General features: G+C 40.1%; 1 protein-coding gene across 1 annotated transcript in view; it reads left to right on the forward strand.

Annotated features, from left to right (window-relative positions):
- Positions 1-21000, forward strand: part of LOC126162367 (uncharacterized) — a 98824-nt gene that overhangs the window by 42621 nt on the left and 35203 nt on the right. The window contains 2 exon segments of the mRNA XM_049918821.1: positions 7262-7353; positions 15474-15684. Of these exon segments, the coding sequence (XP_049774778.1) occupies positions 7262-7353; positions 15474-15684 (303 nt within the window).

The raw sequence follows: 21000 nt of genomic DNA on the forward strand, positions 1-21000 counted from the left end.
GCATGGAAGATGGCGTGTTTGGATACACTCGTGAACATGGCACAACAAGGGACATGATTCATCCAATGAAGTGATATGTTTCCATTGTTCCACAGTGTAGTCTTGATAATCCTATGCCCATCGCAGTTGTAATTGATTGTGTCATTGGATCAGCATAGGATCACCTGAGGGTCGTCTGCCAGGTAGTCCTGTGTTTGACATTGTGTGCTGAACAGCACGCTCTGCAACACTTGTGCTTGCATCAGCGTTGACCACTGTCATCAAATCTACCATAGATTACCACTTGTTCTGATTTACAGACCATCGCTCCACGTTCCATGATGGGGTGTATATGTCCAACACCTTGTTGTCTTCATGTGTTTTCACTGTCCCTCAATGCCTGATAATAGATGCTTACTGTAGTAGCAGACGTATGGCTGACCAGCTTCACTGGTTCTTAGATTCTTGTTTTCAGGGGCTGGGCCATAAATCTGTCACTTTTCCTTATCTACTTAATGCAACACATGTGCAAACCCTCCCCCCCCCCCCCCCCCCCCTATCCCCCCAGAGGGCATTCAGTCTCTGGGCTCTTCAGTGTATATGCTATGTTGATGTTAAAATACTCACCATGTGCATAATAATGAGAAGTTGTACTTTTGCCACTAACAAAGAGGTGATCCAACAACACATTATTGTAATGTGATATAATGACTAAAAAATTACAACACAATGAGCAGAAAGGAGGTTCCTACTAGAGTCACTATCGTTAGATCATGATTATCATTAAGGCAGTTACTCAGCATACTTTCCCACCCTCCCAGACACTGCGAATCTATAATACAGACAGCCATGACTCAACATGCCGACAATGAAAATCTTGTGTCCTGCATTAATGCTATGTTTTCTGCTTTGTTCCAAGTCTGACTTTTAGCAGGAATATGATACACTTCGTGCAGAAACCTGTATGAAAATCAATGTTAAAGGTCATGATAATGTCAATGAAAACTTAAATTGCAGGAAATGCTATAACACAGAATCATTAATGGTGGGAAAGCATTGTATTGAATGCATAGGACTTCTGTAGGGACTACAAAAATGAACATGAAAAGCAGAAAAATATAAAATGTGGGAATGTAAAAACGAGGTTTTACAATACGTACATTAAGCTCCGCAAGCACCCAGTAGGATTGAGGTGTGGTCTGTCTGCGACCCATTCAAAAATTCAGGAAGTTCACAATATGTCAAGTGTTATTCAACAAGTAAGTGGATAATTTTTGCACACATACATACATATAACAAACTATCTGAGAAACCTAGCATTCCCAGAATATTCATTTTGGCAGTTTTCTACTAGAAATGGACACACAAAATGAACTGTGTTGCTAGTGTAATATTGAAAAAATTTCATTTCCATGTCTATGTGAAAATACCTTTGAAATTATGAACAGTCGTACAAAGAAATATGCATAATGTACAAATTTGTAAGTACAGCTTCTACACATGTCTACAATGCAATTCTGTAAAAGTCTTTATGGCAACACCTCTGCATAGCTGTATGGATGGCTATTGTTTTCACCTACAGCTGTTTGCACTTCGCAGTTGAAAGCTGTCAAAAGTGCTGCCAGGTGTCAGGGATTTTTGTAAGTTGACTCAGCTGTAGGAGTGTCTTAGTAATAAAGAATAAATATATTAAAATTTCACGCATAATCCGGTATTTTTTCATACATTGGAGTGTTTATGACATCATATTCTGTGAACTGTGTGTCTTACAAAGATGTATTTGTGTAGGTACATTTAGCACCATATTGAGATACTGTCTGAAAAATATGTCACGAATAGAGCTAGTAGCAAAGAAGTAATCAATTTAAACATCATGGTCAGTGCAACAGTTTCTCATGCATCTCAGTATTTATGATGTCATACCTCATGAGCTATGTTTGGCACCATGATATAATTTTATAGGTGCATTTAGTGGCATAATTGGATGCTATCTGAAAAAATTAAGTGAAAGTAGAGGTAATATCACAGAAGTAATAAATTTAAGTATCGTGCATGATGTGGCAGTTTTTCATGCATCTCATTGTTTATGATGTCATGTTTCCTGAACTATAATAGGTAGATGGCTCTTACCCCAACAGCAATTTTTGCCTGACTGTGAGGGATACGTATACCAAGTTTGATTGAAATCAGTCCAGTGGTTTAGGAGGATTTGTGAAAACAAGTGCACACACACACACACACACACACACACACACACACACACACACACACACACACACACACATCCACTTTTATAATGTGTACGGATTTTTCATTTCCCTGTGTTGATGCAATTCTAGCAAACTTCTAATCTCAGAGGTTGCAAGATCAAGCACCATCACTAACACTCTTTAGCCTCCCACAGTCTGCCCATTCACAAGTACTGACAAATCTTCTTGCTTCCTCATGCTCCAACAAACAGTACATATCAGTTGGTAAGACTCATCACTGTACTTAAAAAATTGGACGATCCTTCATTGTACATATCGAACAGCCAGATGACTGAATTTGCAGGTTTATGACATGATCAGTTAGTACATTGAGACCAAGAAATTTATGTTTAGGCTATTGCCATATGTCTTGTATCAATACACCTGACATAATACACTGATGAGGCAAAACATTATAACTAACTGCTTAATAGTGTGTTTTGAATCGCAGTTCAGGAGGGATTAAGCATGGCATGGATTTGACAAGTCCTTGGTACATTTCCAGAGATATATGACTCCAGATGTGTTTGCATAGGTCATACCATAAATTATGAGTGAGGGATTTGTGGATGCAGAGCTGCTACCTGAGAGTGTCACAGGTGCATTTCATCAGGTTTGGATCAGTCAAATTTGCTGGAGAAGATAGTGAGTTCACTATCATGATCGTCAGACCACTGTAGTACCATTCTGGCATTGTGACAAGGCCAGTTATCTTGCTGGAAGATGCTGTCGCCATTGAGGGAAACATAAAGCTTGAAGGGAGGCAAATGGTATGCAATAATGTGCGTGTAGTCCACAGCTGTCATGGTGTCTTTGATTACTACTGCAGGTCCCATGGAAGCCTAGATGAAGGTCCCCCGTAACATGAAACTGCCCCTGCCGGCCTTTGTCTGCCTGGGTGATGGCGTATCCTGACACACCCGTTTATCTGGTGTAACCAGAAATGTGATTCATCATACTAGGTGACATGTTTCCATTGTTCCACAGTCCAATCTGGAAGATCCTGCACCCTCTGCAATCATAATTGATGATGATGATGTCGATGCAAATACATAGATGTTGTCTGCTGTGGAGCACTAAACAGTGTGTTATAAACACTTGTGTTTGTATAAGCACCAAACTCTGTTGTCAGATCTGCCACAGACCACCACCTACCCTTCTTCAGAGAGAGAGTAGTCTCCAACCTGAAGGTTCTGTGATGAGGTGTAGACATCCAACACCTTGTCTGCTAATGGCTTCACTCTCCTTCAACCACTTTTCTTAGCTGCTTGTGACAGTAGCATGCAAACAGCTGACCAGCTTCACCATTTATGAGATGCTTGTTCCAGGACCTGGGCCATAATGATCTGTACATTGTCAGAGTCACTTATGTCAGTGGATTCCCCCATTTGTGGCTCCTATCATTGTTGAAATGATTCTTCATTCGGCTCTGCTCCTCTTATTTACTTCTTTAACTCATCACCTGCCTGCAGTGCCATCAGGTGCATTCAGTCTCATGGTGGGCAGTGGTCTCATTGTCTTGGCTCATCAGTTTAGGTCTCTCTGAACACTAATAATTAATTGAAACCCTCAGCTGCTGACAGGTGTTGTTGATATACCTCGATGGGGACAACTGAAAATATGTTCCCCGACTGGGACTCAAACCCGGGATCTCCTGCTTACGTGGCAGATGCTCTATCAATCTGCATGCTTCCTGTGAGACCCACATTCCCAACTGTCCACAATCTACATACGTAATGTTCCTAATAGATATTTGCCCATCCACTCATTACTCGCACCCACTAAGGTGATGATTCCCGTAAGAGTTCGGGCAACCTGCGCACATTCACACAGATGAAGGTCGATGGCCGGGTGCCTTTCAACTATATATGAAGATAGTAACTGTTCCCGAGTGTGAATGTGCACAGGTTTCCCGAACTCTTACGGGAATCGTCACCTTAGTGGGCGCGAGTAATGAGTGGATGGGTAAATATCTATTAGGAACATTACATATGTAGATTGTGGACAGTTGGGAATGTGGGTCTCACGGGAAGCGTGCAAGGGATAAGTCCCTGCAGTCACGCTATTCATCTGTGTCCTCGGTGGCTCAGATGGATAGAGCATCTGCAATGTAAGCAGGAGATCCCGGGTTCAAGTCCCAGTCGGGGAACACATTTTCAGCTGTTCCCATCGAGGTATATCAATAACACCTGTCGGCAGCTGAGGGTTTCAGTTAATTATCATTTATTCTAGAAAAGCTGCATGGTCAATGGTATCTGTTCTTTCGGGACCAGTTACTATCTTCATATATCTCTGAACACTGCCTAGAACCACAATGATACTCTTGGAAGCACTTACATGACCAACACCTCATATCTTTCTGCCCTCAGTTAATAAATAACAACTCATGCAGATATATGTTTCAGGCACACTGTTTAGAACTTTGTACAAAATTTTGATCTCTTATGTTTAAATAGAAAGGTACAGTGTAGTTTTCTTCAGCAATTATATGATTTGAGTTTGTTTGTGTGGAGGCTTTGGCAGAAGAAAGTGCTAACCTGCGGGAGTAATACAAAAAATAAGGAAATGGCAGACACTTGCCTATAGTGGAGCGATGCATGGAGCACAGAAACACATAACAGAAAACAGCATTCACAATAGCTCTTTTTCTAGCAATAGCACATACATTTACATGCACACAACCATACAGACACCCAAAAGCGCAGCCCATGGCCACGGCAAGAGTGTATTTCAAGGTATAACATTTTAAATGTTTGAATTGAGCTACTTGTTCTGAGCTTGCAAAGAACTTGGAAAAAAATGATCAGACTAATCTTTAGTAAATGGAAGATTAGGTCTTTCTTCCAATGACCCATTCATTTGTCACCGAGAATGATGGTATGTCTTGAAATCCCTCCAGACTATTAATGGATCACTCAATATAAATATACTTAGATCCAGCAAGGTCACTAGCACAGCACGGTAGGATACATCTGCCAGCACCAGTTCATATGTCAAAACACCCGTGGCAGATTTAAGGCTGCTAGGGGCCACCATGGCCTCACTTGTCTACCAGCTGATATTTCTAGTAAGCTCTCTGGTGGATCTATAGATGACAACCATGCACCACACGGTTTTCTCCTGGGCACTGATTTATGACATTGTTACCTACTAATGACATTTGGTTAGCGCAAGGATTCGACTGTCTGCCTAATGCGGTACAATCTTTGTGCACCATTCAAACAAACCTTGAGTTTTCAGTGAACAAACTGATGACATAGGAGTGCACCAAAAATGTGGTTTGTATCCAAGCATTTCCCAGTCAAACCTGCAAACAGTGTTCTCCACCACTGACTTGTGAGTTATTTAACAATCATTCAGAGTACTGTGTTCACCATGAGGTATTTACATCCAGAAGCGTTTTGTTGTTTGCATTTCCGGAAGAGTCAGGAACTGTTAATTTCTGGGATTTGCCTGTAAATAATCTGTGCCTAATAAAATCTGTGTTGTTGAAGAAACAAACTTACAACAGTATGTGCAAGTGTACATGAAAACTTTGAAGCCTATCTTTACATGTAAACTCCATTTTAGTTCATGTGTCATACTTCTTGAAATTCCTCTTTTTTGAATATATTATGATCAACTTATTTCATATACTATTTTGTGTTTACTGTATGTTTTATATACAAGGTCTACAACTTTGCTTCCACTGTTTCCCAATAGGTGGCGACAGTGGTAAGTAGCGGTTGAAAGAAACAGATCGCAGATTTCAGGCAATTAGCTTGGACCTCAGTCAACATAACCTCATTCAAACATTAGTCAATTTCTGTCTGGATCATAAAGGTGTTCTTGATTGAAGATGTCAGTTTACAAGCCTAATTATCGTCATTTGTGGGAGGTGTTACTGATTTGTTTCAATATGAAGAAAACAGCGGCTGAGTCTCAATGAATGTTCTCAAGTACGTATGGTAAGGATGCTATTACTGAAAGAACATGTCATGAGTGGTTTCAACGCTTCAATAATGGTGATTTTAACGTCATAGACTGGCATAGTGGTGGAAGAGAGAATGTTTTCAAAGATGCAGAATTGGAGACATTGCTGAGTGAAGACTCACATCAAACTCAAGAAGTATTGGCACGATTAGTGAGAGTGACACAGCAAGCCATTTCAAAATGTCTCAAGGCTATGGACATGATTCAGTAAGAAGAAACTTGGGTCCCTTGTGAGCTGAAAGCAAGAGACATTGAACGGCATTTGTGTGTTTGTGAATAGTTGCTTCAGAGGCAAATACAGAAGGGATTTCTGCATCACATTATAGGTTCATTACGATAACCATTAACGCAAAAAATCATGGGCATATCCTGGCCATGCTTCCACATCAATGGCCAAACCAAATATTCACAGCTCCAAGATCATGTCTGCATTTGGTGGGACCAGCTCAGCGTTGTGTACTATGAGGTGTTAAAACCAAGTGAAACAATCACAAGTGCTCATAATCGAACGCAATTAATGCATTTGAGCAGAGCATTAAAGGGCAAGTGGCTGCAATACAGTGAGAGGCACAATAAAGTGATTTTGCAGCACGACAACGCTCAACCCCATGTTGAAAAAGAGGTCAAAACGTACTTGGAGATGTTAAAATGGGAAGTCCTACCCCACCCACCATATTCTACAGACATTGCTCCCTCTGACTATCACCTGTTCAGATCAATGGCACATGGCTTGGCTGACCAACACTTCCGATCTCATGAAGAAGTCACAAATTGGATCGATTCGTGGATCGCTTCAAAAGATGAATAATTTTTTCGGCGTGGGATTCGTACACTGCCCAAAAGATAAGAGAAAGTAGTGGCCAGTGATGGAAAATACTTTGAATGATACGTGTGTAGCCAATTTGTTTTATTAAAGCCTCAAATGTTTGGGAAAAAATGGTGGAAGCAAAGATGTACACCTTGTAGCAATTTTTTTTCCATCTGCCATTCTGACACTTCTTGTATGTCACTTCCTTAAGGGTAGTTGTTTACTTATTCAAATTACTTTTGTTTTCATTTAGAGTCCCTTGAACACTGGTCAGAACAGAATGTTCGAGCAGTCTGGTTCAGAGTAGCCTTACATCATGCAGAGTGGATTCCAGTGTTAGCAAAGGTATGTACTAATTGTTCTCATTCAATAAATACTATATTTTTGCTCTTGCGTAGTTATGTATTTCCTTATTATTGATTACTTGATAAAACTAGGATGTATGGAAACAGTTTAACTTGCTTGTTAGATTTTTCAACACTTTTGATTGAATATCACAGTACACATTTTTGAAACTAGTGCATAATCTACATTTTGCCACTCTGTGTCTATATATTTTATTGGCAGTAGGTAAGCGCTGCATTTTTATGACATACAGTAGATCATACTGTGGAGTTCTCTGTGAGGGCAGGTCACTGCTTACCAAATTGAAGAGAGCAGCCTTCAGGCTAAGTATATTATAATCTGTCATATTACCTTGCTGTTTCTCAGAGCTGAGGAGCATGCCTCCACTCCCTGTCCCCCATTTCACACACTCTCTCTCTCTCTCTCTCTCTCTCTCTCTCTCTCTCTCTCTCTCTCTGAGTGTGTGTGTGTGTGTGTGTGTGTGTGTGTGTGTGTGAGAGAGAGAGAGAGAGGAGAGAGAGAGAGACTGTTGTTTCCTGACATATCTGCATACTACAGCATGCGATGTTAGTGATAGGAGAAAACTGGAAGGGGTGTGGGGTGCTGATAGAGAGAAAGAGGATGGAAGGGCAATGTGGAACTTATAGATGGGTGGAGGGGAGGATATGGAACCACTAAGAAAAACTTTGAGAAAAAAGAAGAGTGTAGGGGAAAGTAAAGTTTCCATTAAACAAAAAGGAAATAAATAGACAAGTAAAGCATACATTCAGTGATATAAGTGTGGTAGAAAAATGACTGAGGATTGTGAGACTAGTCTGGAGGAAGCTGGATGTAATGAAATGCAAAGTGGGAGGGAGGAGAATGTGGAGACCAGGGCTAACAGATATTGACAATAGGAGCGTTGTGTGAATGAAGAATCTCGTTTGGGAGTAGAGCTCATGATATGGCAGAGGATCCAGATGTTATAGGTTGTGAAGCAACCATTGAAGTCAGCCACACTATATTGCACATCATGTTCTGCAGCTAGGTGGTCTTGTTGGCACTTGGTCAGTGTGTTAATGGTGTTACCCACATAGAAAGCTGCACAGTGGTCACAGCTAAGTTGATGTAAAATGTGACACTTTTCTGTCTCTAAGAGGGTAGGAAGTGCCAGTGACAAGGCCCAAGTAGACTTAGATAGGCAGAAATATAGGACAGGTTGTGTGCCTGCTATCTCAGGGATATGAGCCATGGGGCAAGTAGTAGGGAGTAGGAAAGATGTCAAGACAAGCAAGGGTATATCATAGGTTTGGTGGGTGGTGAAATATTACTTTTGGCTGGATGAAAAGTATGGTGTGAATGACATTGCTTGTTTCAACTGGACCACCCATTTGCTGCAACGTAATTTGGTTGATTTCAACCCCCTGGAGTTTTACCAGTCAATGCAGCTTTTCTTAAATGTGAAGGTGGAAACTCTCCCTAAAGCATACCCTCATTAATGCAACCTTCTCAAGTATTAATCTCAATTAGTCCTGAGTACCATCTGCCTCCACCCATCATCACATAGTCATCTCATTCCATTCTCCTGCTCTGAAGGTAGCCTCATAATCCCCCAGTTACTTATCCACCAAGGCCTGGCTCACCAATTGTAACTTCCCATTCTCCACCTCCACTTTGTACTCTCCTTTTCTCTCCTTTTTCTTGGTGTTTCTTGTTTCTACCAGTCATCTCTATCCTTTCCTCTGCACACACTAGCATGATCTTTCCTATCCCCCAACCTCCCTGTTCTGTTGGCCCATCTGGCTACTGCACATCTCTTCCATTTCCCCACCAATCTCCTCAGGCAAGGTCACTATGTGCCACTGTCTGGTAACGGCATTGTGACACAACAGTGGCTTTGTGTGTGTGTGTGTGTGTGTGTGTGTGTGTGTGTGTGTGTGTGTGTGTTTTATATCAGTCTTCAACATATAGAAGTGAGGACAAGCATTGGATCACTATGGCTGACATCACTTTTGTCAGCAGCTACTGCAGTATATTCAGGAAGTAGTTGTAGCTACATTATCATGATTCTGTCATTGGGTAGTCATGAAGCCAAACCATTTCCTGTAGAACCACATAAAGGTAAAGCTACTTTCAGTCAGGATGACGTTAAACAAGAACTATATGGAATTGCTTATGGAACTTGGTACTCCTGCAGTCACCAAAAGGGAGCAGAAAAAGTTGGATGAAATAGAATGTGTCAAAAATTACATAGTAAAGTCAGTCAGGACCCCAGGTCAAGGGAGACACAACAGAGCTAAACAAGATAGACATCAACAATGAATTGTCAGCAGTAGGTGAAATCAGGAAACATGAGAAGGTATAGATCATAGAAAGGACAATCAGCAACAGAGAGATGAGCTTGGACAAGAAAAGAATTATTCAAGATAGATAAAACAGAAATGAGGTATAAAACATAAAGTACAAGAACATATTGAGAAAAAAACAAAACAAAATGGAATTATAATTTTGAAAATTCATTGTTTGCACATGTTCTCTTAGCAAACTGTTTAGAGGTATGTGGACTTGGTGGGAAATAATTTTCAACTAGTGCTCCATTAGGTAAGAGAGTGAACACATTATTTCAAGTATTTCTTTGAGTATTAGTCATCCCTAGTGAATTGACCACAATAGTTGATCATTAGAACCAAAATAAATTAATACTGTTTTGCAGAGGATATGTTAAAGACTCGAGGTTACAATAGTTAAAAAACAACAGGAAATGACAGTGGTGGTTTCAGTACTAACACTGTTATAACTGCCTCAGATAAGCTGTACCCATTGCTGCACAGAGAACAGTTGGCTGTCTGATTATAACAAATTTAATTAAAATCTTTGGAGTTTATGTTACATTACGTAAGCATTCTCTGGGATGTGGAAAGAAGTAAAAGATGTACATTACTTTGATTTAAGAAATATACAGTGAAATGACTTTACATTGTTGTATTACAATTCTAATTATAAATTAAGCAAAACCATTAAATTTAAAACTTTTAATTAAGCTTAATTAATAAAAGCATCAGAAAGTTTCAAAAAAAGCATATTTGTACCATCATCTGTACAACTGTATATTCATTCGTAATAGTTTCGATTATTCCAGTCTTCTCCACAGGAGAAAAAAAGTGTACATCTATGGATAAAACATACATTTATGTCAAATATGTCCCAGCCAAATGTAGAACATATAAGATTGTCACAACAGTTTGTCTTAATGCAGTCCATATAAATGTGTTGTGCCTTGGTACAATTACAGTAGTGCACATTTGGTGATAACTCCACACAGTAATGGTTGGCATTCCTACCATGTAGCTGTTCAGAGGTGGACAGTTTCCGCTGACATGCAGTGATTGGAGGTCTTGCAGTGACTGGCCACCAACTGCATGTTATACTATGTGATCAAAAGTATTTGGATCTCCTCCCGCCCCCCCCCCCCCCAAAAAAAAAAACAAACATATGTCATATGTTTCTCATATCAGGTGCATTGTGCTGCCACCTACTGCCAGGTACTTCATATCAGCAATCGATCTCAGTAGTCATTAGATATCGTGAGAGAGCAGAATGGGGCACTCAGCAGAACTCATGTATTTTGAACATGGTCAGGTGATTGGGTGTCACGAGATTTCTACACTCCTAAACATCCCTAGGTCCACTGTTTCCAATGTGATAGTGAAGTGGAAACATGAAGGGAAGGGATATGTACAGCACATGATCGAGCACCTGTTCATAATGTACAGCCTGTGGCAGAATGGTTACATGACAATAACATCCCTGTGATGGACTGGCCTGCACAGAGTCCTGACCTGAATCCTTTAGAACACCTTTGGGATGTTTTGGAACGCCAACTTCGTGCCAGGCCTCACTGACCGACATCGATACCTCTCCGCAGTGCGGCACTCCGTGAAGAATGGGCTGCCATTCCCCAAGAAGCCTTCCAGCACCTGATTGAACATATGCCTGCGGGAGTAGAAGCTGTCATCAAGGCTAAGGGTGGGCCGACATCCAGCATTACCGATGGAGGGCACCCTGAACTTGTAAGACATTTTCAGCCAGGTGTCGAGATAGTTTTGATCACATAGAGTGTGTATTACCGAAGCGGATCTCTCTAAATCTACTGTCAGACCTATCAGTTGCAAGCATCCTACATACCAAATCTTGTGCAGTCTCAAATGTAGCTTCAATTTCTATCTTGGTGGATTTTAGCATCTTGTCTATTGTGACAAATATGCCTTTTCTATTTCCCATTAGCCTATCCCTTTGATATACCCTAAATTTTTTGCAAAAATCTCACTGCTGTTGGCTTTTGGCTTTAACCAACGTATGCCACAGACAACTGTGACGCACTACCAGGCTTCATCAAAGTATTTGATACCATCAGTTTTGACACGAAGCATATAAAAATTCAACAGCAAAAAGTTGTGGATGGTTTGCTGAAAGATTCTGAAAGTCACATGACAAACAAAAAGCAGGCTGTTACCTGTGGGGTGGAAAAGCATTATGGAAGAAAGTGGTCTCAAAGAGTGCCACAAGATGTGCCTTCGGCCCACTGTTTTTCCTTATGTCAGTGACATCTCATTGGTAATGTCCTGAAAATTATGTTTCTATGCTAATGACTCCAGCTTTACTGAACTATGTGACCTGTAGGTATCAGCAGTGCTATCATCCACATGACTAATGACCTGCCTTCATTGCTATGGTAGGTACAGAACCGGGGCCTAAAACTATCCGCAAAGAAGTCCCAAGTAACGAATGATTTGGGAATAAAGGAGACGACTCAGTGAAAGGCAGAAACGCTGCATCGTCAATAGGTACACAAGCAAAGGGTACAGAGCTGTGCTAGCTTTCGGAATGAACTTCCTTTTTCAAGCTTGTAGGAAAACAAACACACACACACACTCACTCACTCACTCACTCACTCACTCACTCACTCACACACACACTCACTCACATGCACACGTCTGTCTCCCTAAATTGTGCTCAGTTGGCTGCCAGCTCTTTCCTGGCCCACAGTGAGTGCATTGGGGTGAGGTGGGAGTGTAGGCTGGGGTGGGGTGGAGTGAGGGATGGAGAGAGATGGGAGGCAGGGAGGGGTTTGGGGCAGAAGTGTCTAGCGCTTGTGGGTGAGGGGGGAGCTGTCTGTGGGCTAGCTAGTGGTGTAGGTAGAGGGGAAAGGTGGCAGATGGACTAGGCTATTGTGGAGATTAGGTGGGTAGCGGAATACCACTTCGGGAGGGGTGGAAGTATCTTGGGTAGGACGTCCCTCATACCTGCTCACAAGTCACAAGTAAATTTAGTATCTCGTAACAGCTTATTCATTCCTGAATTCTGTGAACACGTGCCCCTATTCTTCTTATTGGTGCTGTGATACTGTATCAGAAAATCCTGAAGAATCTGGATATAAGTTTGGATGAGTAACTTAGGTGGCAAAGCAGTGTCACTATGTGTCGGAAAACTTCTACTTGTCTCTAAGCCCCCAAAAAAATTATAAACATATTTTCACAGAATGCGAAATGAAACTTGTGCAGCTACTTATTCTGCAGGAAATCCACTATTGCGTTGTAGTCCAACATAACACAAAGAGTGAAAATTCTGACTGTTACAACTAACAATGAATGCTTGTGGATATTGTGACTTCAACATCAGCTTGTTTGATTGTGTCATGACCTCATATTCCAGTTATGATGGTGGTTAGCAGATGAGTTATAGGCTACCATATGCTGTGTGTACTTTATCTCCTTCTCAGTGTATGTGTCACTTAGTTTTATGGATCAACAACTACCTATCATTTTATTATAATCTCAATAATGGAAGTTACATAGTATCCCATTCTAGCAGCTGTTTTTTCATATATAAAATATATATTGTGCTGTATAAATATCATACAGTAGAAATAATGTAATATACCAAAGTACCTGTATCTAAACAGCAGCAAATAACCTTTGTTTTTGGTCTATAAAAAGTATAACATTCATTATAAAGGTTGAGCGCTCTCTCTCTCTCTCTCTCTCTCTCTCTCTCTCTCTCTCTCTGTGTGTGTGTGTGTGTGTGTGTGTGTGTGTGTGTGTGTGTGTGTCTGGCTTTGACTCTGACTGTGAAGCTGATTAACTCTTGTATTGTCTTGGGTGTCATCCTTTGTCTAAGTTATTAATATTAGTGAAATAATAATGAAGTTGGTTTAAATGTGTGCTGTGTTACCGATTTAAAGTTACCATCTCCATCAGTACAATGATCTATGAATAAATGTAAATGTGGCTGTCTTTCATAAGTGTATCGATTTGTAATATTAACAAAGTCATTGTTGAGTGCCATTTTGTTCCCTTTTCATTTTCTTAGTATTTCTGAAATAGAACCTGGAGAATTTTGTAAAAGAATTCCAATTGCTTTTCAGCTTAAATTCATTTGCATAGATTATCATTTTGTAATTGCATGTGTGCACACTTTCTAAATGATTCAATAGCAAACAGATGATGAGCCAAGCTATAAATAAGAATAGTCACTAAAAGTAAACTTCAAGTAAATAAAGACTTTATTAAAATAATTAAATGCATATGGAAGCCACTGCACATTGGCTTGAAGCAAAAGCAGAGGGGAACATTATTTTTTCAAAAAAAAAATCTATTGTTGGCTAATCATCTCAGTGTGAATTGCAATTGTAAGAGGGTGGGAACTACAGATTTTGTAGCATACACGACAAACAATAGACCAGCTGTGCCCACCCATAAAACAAAAACATTCACAAGCTTCTTATTAATTATTGACGTCCACCTGGAGCATGCTACCCTGCTCTCTACATGCTGTTTTATGCCTTGTTGCATTTAAGGAAAAGTTGAGGCACTTTACTTTGACATCCTCATGATTTTTCCTCCAAAAATTGGTCATATCTGTGTGTCAAACAATGAAGCAAATATGCATTTTTTCTTCCAGTCACCCTTCTTTCTCTCAATCATGTCATTTCTTTCTATTTCCCCATGTCCTTATATCTCTCCCTTCTCTTTTGCTACATCCATTGCTGCCACAGCCCAGAGTCTACATCTACCTGCCTATAAATTGTCTAATCATGTTGCACAATGAATATAATTATAAAACATGAAGATGCTTGATTAGATGTAAGAGAGGATATGATGGAGCTAACCTTGCCAGGATAAATATATAATAAAATAAATATAAAAATTTATTTCATCATACACTCTTAATAATTGGCAAGGAAAGAAAGGTGTGGTCGTGGCATATTAGTATGAACCATTCTGCAGCAGTTTGGGAAACCATGAGGATCCAACTTCAGGATGACTGGATCATGTAAGAAAGCTTGTATCTTCTTTACATGTACAGCTCTCATACCTCCCAGTGTATTTTAGTGACTTAACAATTCTACAATCCAGCAACAGTTAATCCAGCCTTATTATAGATGTGTACGCTAGTTTATAGGATAAAATCAGCCATTGCTTTCCAAAAGACCAACCTCAAGATTTATCGTAGGTGATGTAACAAAATGTAGGAAACTTGATTCAGGATGACTAGATGATATACGAGACCTGTTTGTCCTGAATGCAAGCTCAGTGTGCTAACCACTTGACAGCTATGCTCAGTCACAATTCCCAGATATATCTCATAGTTTGATTAAAAGCTACACATTGCTAGTACTTCTCTCTAATTTTCATATTTTACAGTGTCTTTCTTTCTGCATATGTATCTGGACTGTCACCCTCAGGAGAAAGGTCATGTCGGAAAATCACATATCCACAGCCTATAAACTGTTTCCATGAAGAATGTCTTGGGGGCTCAGGTTTGTTTGACTCAAAGTAGATGTCACAGAAATACTGTAAAATCTGAGCTGCAACCCTTGAAGTTATACATCAACTGTCCTACAAAAGCCTACTTAAACAGTTTCAAGTTACAATATTAAGGGAGGAGTCTAGTAATACATTACAGCCCCTGACAGTGGCTCCTGTGTAGGGACAATGAAGAGAACACTAAACTAATTACAACTTCTCATATATAATGAATCATCTGTTATTTCTGTGTTTCTATTTATATTACTATGAGGTTTTCATTTGTGTTGGGAATATCTTTGAAAAGATTACATGTAAAAAAAAATGTTGTTTCAGAATGGTTTCGTGTTTCACCATGCAGAACCGATGAGTGTTTCCATGGTCAAGTGGCTGCCAATCACAGAAATATGCAATATTCCTCAATATGCACATACAATGATAGGAGTAGGTGCTGTTGTTGTAAACAAGGACCAAGAACTATTGGTTGTTCGGGAACGCTTTCATACGGTACCTCACTGGAAACTGCCCGGTGGATATTTAGAACCAGGTGTGTACTCTATACTCTTTGGTACTAGGTTTACACAAATTGTAAGGATGTCCTTTACCTTAGGTGCATGGTGTTACTTTTTGGACAAAACTAGTATAGAATAATTTTGAGTATGCAATCAGTTTAAATAACAGCTATCTACATATTTTTATGAAAAAAAAAAATCAAGCATATCATCAAATCTTGGTGTTCAAGAGGCTTAATATTTTGGCAAATGGCAACGTTGTCATCATCAGTTGTGCCAATGAACTAACTGCTGAGAGGCTAGCATGTGTCTTGTGGCACACTCACCTTTTGCAACCTATGGCAGGTCAATGATTGCTTCACTTGAAATTCACATCTTCTGGTGTGTCCAGTGCACAATATACCTGTTGGTGCTGTACCTAGACTTGAGGTCAGATCATTGTTCTTGTAAAGTAGTTCTTTTCCTGTTTTAACTGATTTAAGTGAGGGTTCTCACCTTTGTTAAAGGTAGTAACTGCTTTTTTGGTTGATTAACTTGTCCTTCACTCATATCACAATCAGCTGTTTTATGGTACCATCCAATAATTCAATATTTGTGCCAGAATCTTTGTATGGTTGTAATTCATCCTGTGTAACTGAAAAATATTTCTCTAGAACTGCAGATTTGCATGGTTTCAGTAATTGAGTATGCTGTTGGTGTTCACAGCAATGTCAAGTTGCACACAGCACCTGCACTATACATGTCATGTTGCACTCACTTGCAGTCTGATATCACTAAGTTCTATAGTCAAAGGACATAATTGATTCAACCATACATAAGAATGGTTACACATAATGACAGAATTGGTAAGCACTAAGCCAAACACAAACAGTAAAACTGAAAACAGAAAAACCTCAGAAAATCATTGATGCTGTGTTTCTCACAAATGCTGGTGCATACAAGGTGTGCAACTTTGCTTCTGCCATTTACTGATTGGTGGCAACAACGATAAGTAGTGGTCAAAAGAAACAGATCGCAGACATCAGGCAGTTAGCTTGGACCTCAGTCAACATAACCTGATTCAAACATTAGTCAATTTGTGTATGCATCATAAAGTTGTTCTAGATTGAAAATGTCAGTTTAGGAGCCAAATTCTCGCCATTTGCAGGAGGTGTTACTGTTTTGTTTCAATATGAAGAAACCAGCAGCTGAGTCTGATCGAATGCTCTCAAGTATGTGTGGTAAGGACGCTATTAGTGAAAGAACGTGTCATGAGTGGTTTCAACACTTCAATAACGGTGATTTTAATGCCGTAGACTGGCATAGTGGTGGAAGAGAGAATGTTTTTGAAGGTGCAGAATTGGAGACATTGCTGAGCGAAGACTCGTGTCAAACTCGAGAAGAATTGGCATGATTAGTGGGAGTGACAGAACAAGCCATTTCAAAACGTCTCAAGGCTATGGGCATGATTCAGTAAGAAGGAACTTCGGTACTATGTGAGCTGAAACCAAGAGACGTTGAACGGCATATGTGTGTTTGTGAACAGTTGCTTTAGAGGCAAAAACAGAAGGGATTTCTGCATCACATTGTGACTGGGGACGAAAAATGGATTCATTACGATAACCATTAACGCAAAAAATCATGGGGGTATCCCGGCTATGCTTCCACGTCAATGGCCAAACCGGATATTCATGACTCCAAGATCATGCTCTGCATTTGGTGGGACCATCTTGGTGTCTTGTCTTATGAGGTGTTAAACCAAGTGAAACAATCAAAGGTGCTCATTACCAAATGCAATTAATGCGTTTGAGCAGAGCATTAAAACACAAATGGCCACAATAGAGGCACAATAAAGTGATTTTGCAGCATGACAACACTTGACCCCATGTTCCAAAAGAGGTGAAAACATACTTGGAAACATTAAAATGGGAAGTCCTACCCCACCTGCCGAATTCTCCAGACATTGCTCCCTCTGACTATCATGTGTTTAGATAAGTGGCACATGGCTTGGCTGACCAACACTTGCGATCTCATGAAGAAGTCACAAATTGGATCGATTCGTGGATCGCTTCAAAAGATGAACAATTTTTTCAACACAGAATTCGTGCACTGCCTGAAAGGTGGAAGAAAGTAGTGACCAGCGATGGAAAATACTTTGAATGATATGTGTGTAACCAATTGGTTCATTAAAGCCTCAATTGTTGGGGAGAAAACGGTGGAAGCAAAGTTGTACACCTTTTAATTAAAAAAAAAAAAAAAAAGACAGAATTTTAAAGAGAAATGGAATTAGATTATTCTCTTCCTACCTGTGAGGGCATGCTAAAAAGAATGCCTCCAAATTTTTTACGTGAAAACTCGTAAAGTTTTTTGAATAAAACAAACATTATTAACATTCTACATCTCATTTATGTTTCTAAACATAGTCACCCTAGCGATGAAGACATTTCTCCCAATGCGAGACCAGTCTGTTGAGACCATCACTGTATTATGTTAGACTGTGTTGAGCCACAGCCTCACTTCTGCTTGCATCGCTTCATTACTGTCCAAGTGAGTCCTCAAAGGTTTTCTATAAGTTTTGTAAACTGACAAAAAATGGATGAGGCCAAGTTGTAACTGTCTGGAAGATGATTAACAACAGTGAACCAAAGGCAGCGGATTGTGACAGATGTCACAGTGCTCATGTGTGGTCTGCAGGGTGTATACGCTCTAGGACATCAGGGAATTTTTTCATCCGGAAGAAAACCAGGAAAAACCCAGGAATTTTTAAGAATCCTGGAATTTTTTTTGTTTTAGCTTTTAGTTAATTTTTTGTAGTTTTGACTGGTAAGAACTCATCTCAAACAAAGAATTTTACTTTAGCCCATTACTGCAATATAATATTGCAGCAATAAAACATAAACGAGGAAAAAAATAAAAATAAAATTTAAGTTGCAAAGGAAATGCACCATTTACAGCAATAAAACTCACCGCACATACAAGCGTCTGCGAACAGCAAAATTTGTAGAAGGCTTTAGGGCAAAGACGATGCAATACTTCTTCATAACAACAAGCTCAAACAAGAAATGGGATCAATTTTATGAAACAGTTTTGAGACATTTAAATCATTGTTGCCCAGTTAAAGATGTAAAAAGGACTCTAAAACACAGAAAGAAACCAAAGCTGAAACTACCAAGTAGTTTGATTAAACTCAAGCAGAATGTTCATGACCTCTTCTTTCTTTGTAAATCAAAAGAGTATATCATCCTTAAGGAAAAGTATTGTAAAGCCAAGAAAATGTTTAAGGCAGAGCTTTCAAATTTCAGGAAAAAGGTGCACAATGATACAGCCATTAAATCTGACAATGTGAGTAAAGCATCTTGGAAGCTCATCAATCAATACCGGAAAGCATCATCAAATACGAATACAAAAGAAATAAGCATATTGCATGAGGGAAAATTAATAGAAGATCTGAGACATTTTTAATAAATATTTCATCACTTTATGTAGCATTCCAATTCAACCTGTTGACCACAACAGCAAGATAAACATTTGCTCACCCCAATGTACAAACTTTGAATTCAGCACTGTGAGTGAACATGAAATAAGTTGAATAATCTGCACATTAAAGACGAAGCACTCAGCTGCATGGGATAAGGATTGTTTGCTCTCATGTACAGGTTGGAAACCCTAGGGGCAGTTAAAAACTATTCAATGAAATCTGAACATGATCTGAAGGAGAAAAGAATACTTAGGCTTTTTCAGCCCTCCTGTGGCTTGATACACGGGAGTGCAACATTAACAAGTGCATGAGTAAATTGGCAGAGTGTTCCTCTAAGACTACCAACCCCCCCCCCCCCCTCCCCCCCATTCACCAACACCCCAGTGCTGCCTACACAACTTTGCTGAGCATGTTACAAATGTACATGTCAGAAAGTACCTCACCAGTTCAGTCTGCCATGTGCTGTAGTAACTGAAGGTAGGCAAACTGCACTCTAGGGGTGTCGAAATGGTTGCCTAACCCTTAGGTGCTAGAGTGCCCACCAGGCTGCCGAATGTGGCACTGGTGAGCTTGTCCTTGCTCAGGCATGGAAAATTGCGTATAGCACATGGTAAGGTGGAGGACTGGGTTGGGAGGGGGAGGATGGTACATAGAACAGAGGGAATGTATGACTTGGGAGTGAAAAATTTGGATGTAGATTGTAATTTATGAAATCAAGTGGGAGACAGTGGGTAAATGGGGGATTGTTGTGGGACAGGGAGGTGGGTAACTGCATCATACAGCACACTTCTGTAAACTTGATTTCACATATTTCATTTTATTCTGTTTAGATTGGACACATTTAAGCTGAATGTTTGTCGGAGCACTTAAAACATACTGGTGGAAATGTGCATCCCACAACAGGCTCATGAATTGCAAGGCCCCAGTTCTGACAAATTGCATGACGACATCTTGGGTTGTTGGGTGTTCTGCCAGACATCAGCATTGTACTTGCATGATATTTCAGTAACATAGCTCGCAACCTTCATCAGGTGTGACCTGAGACTGATCCTCGAGTGGACCTGGTCCAGTATGTCTGTGGCCTCCCCCCTCCACCAGCAGTTGAAGGTGTTCCCGCGGCAGTCCAAGCCTGATCGCTGTGATCTTCTGGAATGATGCCATTCTGTTCTTGGTTTGCTGCAGTACAGGGTGTTCCCTCTGCGGTCCATGCCCGTCAGCACCCACATCATTTGTTACCTCAGTTGCATCAGTTCTGAAACAGCCTACAGTTAACATTAGAGTTTCAGCATGAATACAGTGAGTAACTACTGTCACCAACATTTTCCCATGTTGTTGCACATGCCAATTTACACTCTCTGGCAAGCCATCGACTGCCAGAGAGCCAGTTCTGCAGACTTCATTGCTGACATTGTGACATCCTTACTCCAAAAAGAAAACATCTCACTTGCAATATTTGGTTTACCCAGTCTCAGGGCATCTCTAATTGCTTCCCGATAATAAGGAAAATTTACAGCAAAGAACTGCATCAGAATGGAGACTAAAGTGTCATGGGCAAAATTTTTCTTTGACGCTGAGGCCCTTGAGCTCTCCTCCTGTGATCTTGGACTCCTAACCAAGGTACAATGAGGAAGAGAAGGGAAACCTCATCACTAGGTAATGGACATACTCCAGTGGAATCTAAATGGCTTCAGAAATCGTGTTTAAGAAATAAACCTCCTAAGACAGGATAGACCTGTTTTCAAGTATGGACCTGTCACCTACATAGAAAAAGTGTTCGTCACAGACTCACATTACTATTCACCTGTCAGCCGAATTGCCAAACCACAACTTTAATTTATTTGAGGAATATGCAGTGCAAGCATACACGTTCTGCTTCAAATGTCAAATGTCAAAA

Source organism: Schistocerca cancellata, chromosome 2, assembly GCF_023864275.1.
Source record: "Schistocerca cancellata isolate TAMUIC-IGC-003103 chromosome 2, iqSchCanc2.1, whole genome shotgun sequence".
Classification (NCBI taxonomy): domain Eukaryota; kingdom Metazoa; phylum Arthropoda; class Insecta; order Orthoptera; family Acrididae; genus Schistocerca; species Schistocerca cancellata.